At 52.1% G+C, this 9,302-nt stretch overlaps 1 protein-coding gene across 2 annotated transcripts in view; it reads right to left on the bottom strand.

Annotated features, from left to right (window-relative positions):
* The window catches only part of LOC129341100 (rho GTPase-activating protein 20-like), a 71,060-nt gene extending 62,993 nt beyond the window's left edge, over positions 1-8,067 (bottom strand). Inside the window, exon 1 of one of the 2 annotated variants that reach the window (XM_054996052.1) lies at positions 7,822-8,067. In XM_054996052.1, coding sequence (XP_054852027.1) covers positions 7,822-7,902 — 81 coding nt within the window. In that variant the 5' untranslated portion in view covers positions 7,903-8,067. Of the gene's footprint in view, positions 1-7,817 lie in introns of both variants that reach the window. The other variant, XM_054996053.1, reaches the window with a different exon arrangement.
* Between the last annotated feature and the right edge of the window lie 1,235 nt (positions 8,068-9,302).

Raw genomic sequence — 9,302 nt, forward strand, 5'->3', positions numbered from 1 at the left:
AAGCTTAGCCCCCGAGGGCCACCAACACCGACCACAGATACAGGTTTCCTGTTGAGGTTCCTGCATCCTCGTTCCATAGGACAGTTTCTCTTGGGTACCAACCAATCCTTGCAAAGTTGAAATCCTTGCAAAATCCCCTCACTTTGTTCCAGAGATGGCTGAGCATTTGCCCTCTTGTGCTGTGTTATGAAAACAAGGGGGCAAATAAGTTATTTGATTATTCATTTGATGTTCATCAAAGATCACTTTCTCCATTAATGACAATAAATATGGCATTGGCAAAAGATCCAGGGCAAACCAAGAAAAAGATCTTAGTTAAGGTCTCCAGCAAATTGTTCATCCGTTTCATGGGAATTTTGCTCAAGCTAAAAACGTCTCCCCTCCCCCCCCCCACAAGACTCCCTTCTTCTCCCTCTCCCTCCTCCTCTCCTTTTTTACCCCCTTTTGGTAAATGCTACAGGCAGCTCTAAGCCTATAACAAGAACACAAATCACCCCTCTCCCAAAAAGTCAGCAAATAACCAAAAATCATTGTTTTCTTTCAGATTTTGTCTGTTTCCACTGACTATGACCCCAACCCTGCCTGATTTTGGAAGATCCAGTTATTGTGGGCTTCAAATCTGGAAACTGTTTCAGACCGTTTAAACAGTAATATCCGAACAGCGTATTTGTTCCCTACAAGGAGTTCAAAATATGCGGGGGTAGAAAGCCAATTTTACATTCATGAGGCTATTTCAGGGTTGAAAATGTCGCTGTGGCAGTCCGTCTGGGTGTAATTGATGTAGGGACGCTAAGCTGCAGTGGCCAAAATTAAGAACAAAATGTCTGAAAGGAAAGAGAATGGGGAGAAATTTTTACCCCTGACTCTCATAACACGAGAATTCGGGTTTATCAAGGCAAGCGACTGGCAGCAGACTCAGGACTGACAATAGAAAGCATTTCTTATGGAACTCACTGCCACAAGGAGGGGCAATGAACACTAACTTATATAGCTTCAAAAGAAGATCAGACACGTTCATGGATTTATCAACAGCTATTTGCCCGGACCTGGACAGCCCAATCTGGGCATGCCCCATTTCATCAGATTTTGGAAACTATGCTTGGTTAGCGATTGGATGGGAGACCTCCAAGGAAAACCAGGGTTGCAGAGGCAGGCCATGGCAATCCACCTCTGTCAGTCTCTTGCCATGAAACCCCCACTAGGGGTTGCCGTAAGCCAGCTGTGACTTGACGGCAGTCTCCACCAATGCCATTTGCCGTAATTAATGAGACCGCCACAGTCAGGGGAAGGGTACTTCTGAAGACCAGAAGCATTCCTTCCTGCCCGCACAGCATGCTTTCCAGAAGCACTTGACTGGCCCCTTTGGGAAATGAGATGGCCAACTAAGTGGCTCCTGGGGCTGATCCAGCAGCGCTCTTAATGTCTAACTTAAATCTCCAACCATCTTATTCCTATTAATAATAGTTTATATATCAATCTAAACACATTCTATTTTGTTTGCCCTCAGAGTGAGCTTAATGCCGGAACTCCACTTTACGTATACTATGGGGATGCTGCAGAAGACAGAATCTCCGCACAGCTCCCTCTCTTATAAATGCAACATCCTGTGGTGTGACTTCCTCTGTCCTCTGCAGTGGTAGCCAAATATGCAGAGAGATCGTCTCCCCTGGGATAACCGGGGTGACACACTGGGCTGCAACTGACGTGGCAGGGCTTGCACTCACACAGGGGCACTACGGGAGAACTGGGAATCCCCCTTACAAACTGAAATGTGCAAGGCAGTCCTATGCCTCAAGCAGGGTGGACGTTCATTGGTTCATCTCAAAATACGGAACGGAGTGAACGGCTTGGACCCTTTGCCCGCTCGTAAACAAGAAACTTCATTTAGCAGTTTCTTTGGCCGTTTCTAATAACAACGCCCAGTTTGTATATAAATAAACCATCCCAAGCAGCAGAAAAACCACTGGCAGCCAACGGTGATGCTTCCCTTAAAGGGGCCCCATGTGGAAAAGGTCTACTTTGTGAGCACACAAGTTGAAAAGGAAGGAGTCTGATTGAAAACATGTTGCATTCATTCCTATTAGGAGACAGGCCTGGGGTCTTTAAGGCAATCCAAAGTTGCTTGATAGCGGCTTTGCTTCCCATGGTGTACAAATATATTTTCTGTCCCCTCGCTGCCTCTAGCCAAACAGGTTTTGCAGGTTTTGAAACAAATTTGAAAACCTGCATACTTATCCAACAGTTTATCGGGGAAAGAAGGAGGCTACACACCGTTACTGGCAACTGGCACCTTGACTGCTTTCAGCCTTGTCTGTCTCCAGACTGTTTCACTGCGAAAGTATAAATTCTCCCAGGCCGCTAAGAAGTGGGCATTTTTGTCAAGCTACGTTTAAACAGAATGCCACAGAATATGCCTGACGTTTCTCTCACTGATGGACTCTTTTCCTATTCAGCTCCCCATTTCTTAAAATGCTCTTCTCAGCCTCGAAAGAGCTGTTCAGCCATCTACCTGCCAAAGTCTTCAGTTGTTTCAAATTTTGGTTGAGTCCCGTTTGGTTTCACCGAGGCTGCGATCATCGCCGTCATCACAAGACCCTGCCTCATCGGAATCAATGGCCGCTGCAGACGAGCTGTTATTTGGCACAGCAGAACTGCACCCGGGCACGGGCACACACCCCGGTTTGGAGCTCCATAGGCACTCCAACACATACGTGCTGTTCCTGTGACCACGTGGGTCTCCTATTCGCTTCAGCTAGGCTTGCTTGGGAGACCTGCCTGGTCAACTGCGCTCCAGATCTCTACACTCCACTTGCTTGTCCGGGAAGACGGGCTGAGCCTCCCCCTGCAGGCTTTGAGAGACTTCCCCATTCAGGAAAATCTTCTAGTGGGAACTGTCTGTAATGCTGGACATATCTTCCCTCTTCTTGTTGATATTTGTAAGACTATGCTTTTATTTGTTGAATCAGTTGTGTGCTTTACCTGCTGCAAACTGCTTTGAAAATCAGATAAAGATGGTTATTTATTTTTTATTTATGTCATTTATAGTCCGCCTTTCTGAGACTCAAGGAGGATTACACAGTGCGAGATTAGTACAGTCAATATGAAGGACATAGGGTAACGTCATAGAGTAAATGAATACAAGTTTACAAAGTCGTAGCATTAGCAGGAATCCAATACAGAGTTGAAGAAATGCTGAAACAGAGCACAAGTAATTCTAGGACTGACAACACAGAACTACCCAGCAGGATCATACTTGGAGCACATACTTAAAGCAACAGATAGGAAGTAAGGCAACATAGTGATGAAGTCTATGGTCCCTAACTCATTAGTGAAGCATCTGAGACCCTCTCCCTACAATACAGCCCTCCTATCTAAGTAAAAAGTCTTTTTGAATAATTCGGTTTTGCATCGTTTGCGGAAAGCTAGGAGAGTGGGAGCTCTCCTGGCCTCCTCAGGCAGGCCATTCCACAGGGTAGGGGCCCCCACAGAGAAACCCCGTGTGTGGGCTGCTGTTGATTTCGCCCATGTACAGGCCGGCACCTGCAAGAGACCCTGTTCGGATGAGCAAAGCTGCTGTGGAGGGACATAGGGAGGGAGGTGGTCCCGTAGGTATGCCGGACCAAAAACTTTGTATGTGGGAATAAAATTAGTGTTACTCACCGGTGTTCACTGAGCAGAGCTGAATCCAAACATTCAGATAGGGTGGCACTGCAACGATGTGGGCAGGAGCAGCGAGCACCCCCTCTGCTCCCCTTCCCGCTGCAGCCTTATTGTTCTGCACCTCCCACCCCCACAGATGTTTGATTGCTCAATTGAGACACAATTCTCATGACCCTCTCCTCCATTCATACACATCCTTCGGGGAGGGCAAAAAATCCCACAGGGTGGGCCTCCCCAAAGAAGGCTTCCATTCCATTCCATTCCATTCCATTCCATTCCATTCCACTCCATTCCATTCCATTCCATTCCGTCTATTTGCTGGACTGGGAGCTCCATGGCAACTTTGCACCCATGTGCAAGCATGAACCAGGGTACATTGCCCATATCTGGGCATTCCCCAGAGACATTACACCACTCTTATAAGAGGAGTTAAGCAGGCATGGGAAATTTTAGCATGCAGCACTGTCTATTTTAATAACTATTAAATATTTTAATCAATATTTGTGCCTATATTTGTTTACTGTCGTTTTCTGTGCAAAAAGCTAGCAGCCACTCTCTCCTACTTCACACAGTGACTGTCCATCTGAGACGTGAGCACACTGCTCTTAAATCCCTTTCCCCTTGTCCTATTGTTGAAATTCTATGCACACCTACTGTGACGCCGCTGGATGCCTTTCTAGGATAAAGCTGTTAGTCCCATCTTGGTAAATGCCCTTTCTGTTCTTCATCACAGTTTTGCTCTCCCACTTAAACGTGTAACACACTTAATGGAGGGCTCCAAGAGGGCTGAGTACTCTTATTCTACTGCTCCTGACGTATGGCGTTATGTCCGATGCATATGGATGGACATGCATGAACTGACACAGTGTGGTTGTTCCAGAAGGGAGAGCGTGCTCTTAGGGACCAAGCAGGAAGGAGACTTCTCATGCTGGGGGGGGGGGGGCAGGGAGGACAGCAGGGCTGGAGCATCTCTGGATACAGAATGGGGGGAGGGGGGTGCTAAGGAGGATAAGCCCCTTGTATGCTTCCAACCGGGCAGGCCACTCTCACATGGTAACAGTCAAGACACAGCACTCCCCTCTGCCACAAACCCACTAGGTGGCACAAGGCTAACCTCTCACTCTCAGCATCTGCAATGTGGCTACTGTAACAGGGGCCTGCTTTACAGAGCTATTATATAGATTACAACAAATGAAGGATGTGCTTTGAAAACGCTGTAGAAACATTTTTATTGAGAAAGGGTTTTGAGAGATGCAAGCTTGAGAAAAGCAACATGGTCCTCAGCACAAGCGCCAATGGTACAAAGTCCAACTGCCCTATTTTGCTTCTGGCCTACCAAGAGAGCATTTTGACACCAAGGCTGGCGGCTTGGCTTGTTCACACACCCTTTAATGCCAGGAAGACACCGCTGTCACCACCAGCGAACGTGACATTTGGCAGCATGGCATGTAGCTGTCACCAGCTAATATCTTTATGACAAGCGGGAGCAGGGGTCTGCTAACTGGTAACTCTAGCCTGAGAGGTATTTCTGAAGGCGGGGCCCAGTGGGACACCGCCAAACCCTTGAGAACATTAGGAAGGTACAAAGATGTCTTGGGTTTATGAAGCCGGGAGCTGGCTGAGAACAACAGAGAAGCCAGACCTTGCACTCCATCACAAACGAAGGGTCCCTCGGGAGATGGAAAGAGGCCACCCGCCTTGCCCGAGGGAAAGTCCTGCTGGAAGTCCACAGGGAAAGCGAAAGGTCTTTTGCTACTTGAGGCAGCAGCATCTCTGCCACACCTCCACCCCACCCCTGTCGCCACCACAGGAGTAGCAGCAGCCACTGCCAATGGCAACAGGATAGAGTGTGGTTTCTTGTCAGTCCTAGAAAAAAGGGGAGGTTGTCACATGACCTGGAAAAGCTGGCTTTCTTTGGGCCCCCTAATAGCCATTTGCTGTGCAGAAATCATGAAGAGAAATGTTTGACAGCATGACATTAATATATTAATAGCATAATAACACCCTTTGTAAACTGCTCTCAGCGTGGCATTAAGTTGTGCTGAAAGGAGGTCTATACACTGAACGTTGCTGCTGTTGTTGTTATCATCTGCTGAAGTTGCTAATAAAGATGCAGCTACACTGGCCCTGCAAAGAACATGTCTCTGGGGCAGCCACTTCTCTTCCTAACAGAGGCTCAGCAGAAGAGCAGGCAAAAGTTCTCCAGGAGCTGGAAAAAGAGGCAGCCTATTTAAAGATATATAAATGTGTCATGGTTTCGTTCACAAGCCAACAAAGAGAAAGAGGGACGGACTGTAGGAAAATGAGGCCCCCGTGGAATCAGAGGGGCATACCCTCAAGACCAGTCTTCAGGACTGTGCTCTCCTCCTCGGAGAAACTGCTGGACTGTAACACACCCTGTTAAACGCAATCCTGAAACTCTTCCTGCTCTCAGAGCTGCGCATTCAAAGTCAGACGGCCACAGCGGGCAAACTCCTGAAGTCAAGCCACACAAAAGCAATGTCTACTGCTAATTCACTGTAGAGATGTGTAGCAAGTTCCACCTCTGGCCTCCGCTAAACATGTACAGAGACCCCTGCTTTTTACAGGTTTCCCACGTGTGTGGACAGTGCCGCCGCTGGCAGGGCACAAAGCGCATGTCAATGCACTAAAATCCTTCCGATTTCAGTCACCTCCCCCCAAAGTCTTGATGTTAAATGCCCACGGACACACATGCCTACAGGGGACAGGGCTCCACTCTCCTTCCCCCATCCCCCAATAGCCATAGTTAGCATTACTTGCCCTTCCACCCTCATTCCAAGCATGGATGCTGCCGCCAGGGTGTTGTCTGGATTGGGCTGCAGGGACTGTATCACTCCAGTGAGCCAGTCCATCGACACTGGTTCATAATTTGTTTCCTGGCACAATTCAAGCTGCTGGTGCTGACATTGAAAGCCCTATATGGTTTGGGACCAACATACCTGAAGGACTGCCCACTCCCTTATGAACCTACCCAACCACTGTGGTCCTCTCCAGGGGCCCTGCTTCAGTGCCCCCCCCCACTCGCCCTCCGAGATTAGGTAGGTGGCAACTGGTGAGAGGGCTGCCTTGGTCCTGGCACTGGGGAGCTCCCTCCCCAGGGAGATTCGCCCGCCCCCTTCCCTTGCCCTCCTCTGCAAGTGGGCAAAGACTTTTCTGGTTCATTTGCCTTTCCCTCAGAGAGTCCCTCCTTCCTGCCCAATGTTCTTCATTGTTTGGTTCTGTATGCATTTCAGCTCTGGTTTTAATTGTTTTAATGGTGGTTTTCTTGGGAGGTTTGAATGGTTTTAAAATGAGCTTTCGCCCCATTAGCCACCTGGGTGCCTTTGAAGCGGGAAGCAAGGCCGGGTATACATTTTGTCAACAACTGAAAGTGCAGGCCGGAGGGCAGACGCTCGTCCCTTCCCGCCAAGGGGAGTTTTGCCCCTGGCTTCCCTGAACTGCGGAGAGCACAAAGGGGCGGCAGAGGGGACTTTCTGAGGGCTTCGGTGCAGGAAGGCCGGGGAGAGGGAGCGAGCGAGCGATGTGAGCAGTTAACCGGGCTGCCAAAAGTGGCCCCGACCCCCAGGCAACGGCTCTGCAGCGTTTCTCCAACTGCCCGAGATTCTGCTCCGACCCCGCCGCCCCTTCGCCCAGCCCGCCCGGCGTTCGTCGCCTGCGCTTCCCTGAAACGCGTCCTCCACGTTCCCCCGGGCCTTTTGGCTCTCGAAAGAGGTGCCAGTCCTGACGGGCGAGGCTGTGCCAATTCCCTCCCGATCCCTCCGGGGACTTGGGAGGGCCCCGACCGAAGGGGTCACTGCTCGGCAGCACTGGCCCGCAGCCTGGCAAGGCAGCCCGGGGCTAGCGCGGGCAGCCGGGCGTGGGACACAAGAGCCCCGCGCGGGCCCTTCCTCCCGGCCAAGAAGGCCCCACACTCTGCGGAGAGGCTGCAGAGCGGCGAGCGGCAGAAGGAGCCCCGACGGCCCTCGGGGCGCTTCGGCACCAGCCAGCCTCTCGCCGCGACCCTTCCCGCGCCCTCCAAGTCCGGCGCGGGCGAGGCAGCGCCCCCCCCCTGCTCCCGGCCGGCTCCCGCTCAGCCCCGCGCCCGCTCCGCTCCTCGCCGCCCCCGTGCGCCGCCCTCGCGCGCCGCCCTCGCGTACTCGCCTGGCTCCACTGCGGGGCCCGCCCGCGCCGCTGCTGGTCGCCGGGGCCGGCGGGCAGGGCCGCCCTCTGCTGCGGGGTCATGGCGAGGCGCGGCCGGCGCCCCGCGCTCCTGCCCCGCGCCCGGGCATCTCCCGCCAGCCTCGGGCGCAGAGCGCCGCGCGCCCTCGCCCAGCCCTGCCCGGGCGCCGCAGGCCAGCCGGCCGGCCGGATCGCCCCGGGGCAGCAGCCGGACTGGCGGCCCGCAGCTCCGCGCGGCGGCTGGCGCGTCGTGGAGCGGACGCGGGGCCCGAGCCGAGTGGCTCCGCCTCGGCTGCCTAAATAAGGGCATCGCTCCGAGCCAGCGGCGCTCCCGCGCCCTCCTGCAAGCCCGGCCGCTCGCCGGCCCGCCCGGAGCTCCACTGCGGACTGTCCCCACGTTACGGGATGCACGGACGGGCCGTGGACGGGGGCGCCGGCTTGTGCCTTCATCCACGCGTGCGTAATTCTTGTGTTACGTTCAACACACGTTCGTGAGAAACCCCACTTTTTATGCAGGATCTGGCCCCTGGATAGGGGACCCTGCATTGAGTCTTTCTTACCAACAAGTGTACACGCACACATGCCGGTTGTACATGCACCCACGGTACTATGTGCACATGAGCGGGGAAAATATTCGCGGCTGGGTGTCTAATGAAGGGCGTTGTTGTGCCCTCCCTGATCTCTCACAGACAGGCCGCTGGGGATGCCGCGCTGGACTCCCAGAAACTCCCTCCGGTGCTGGGACCGTTTTGTGACCGTTTAAAATAATTGCACATCAAGTCACTTAAAGAAAATTCTTTAGTGGCCCTGGTGAACCTCTCATTATGGATAGCTGACATCTATAGTTGCTAAATAGACCTTCCATGTTCCAAGGCAGCCTACCTCCGTTGCCTGCCAGTGGGAGGAGATGAGTAACCGCTCCCTTGTGCCCAGCTTCCTGAAGGCCCTTGGCTGGCAGCGCTTGCAAACCGAACCTCGGCCTGATGCAGCCGGGCAAGGGTCCCGCTCCTGTGAGAGTCACTTACAAACTGGACTGTGAATCAGGAAGGCTCTGGGCCAAAGATTCCTTCAGCCACATATTCCTTCACTGAATTTAGGCAAGCCACCTGCTCTCAGCATCCTGCTCCTGCAATAAGGGAGAGGAGTATTCAGACTCCCCCTGCACGGCTGTTGTGAGGCTTGCAACGATATAACATATGAGAAGCATTGGGCACAACCTAAAGGCCTTTAGGGATGCCAAACGAACTAGTCCTATCACGTGCTTTTTAGGGGGGTCTCCTCTCATCCTATTAATGGCATTAATTTACACTGTGTGATCTGCCTTGAGTCTCTATGAGAAAGGAGGGCTATAAATAATGTAATTAAAAACAATGACGATGAGTTATATTTCAATGCAACCTTTCCTCTTAAGAGGCATATTTTGCCTCCTCTGTCCTCAAAAAACCCTGCAAGGTGGGCCAGCG

The sequence above is a fragment of the Eublepharis macularius genome, chromosome 13 (assembly GCF_028583425.1).
Source record: "Eublepharis macularius isolate TG4126 chromosome 13, MPM_Emac_v1.0, whole genome shotgun sequence".
Taxonomy (NCBI): Eukaryota; Metazoa; Chordata; class Lepidosauria; order Squamata; family Eublepharidae; genus Eublepharis; species Eublepharis macularius.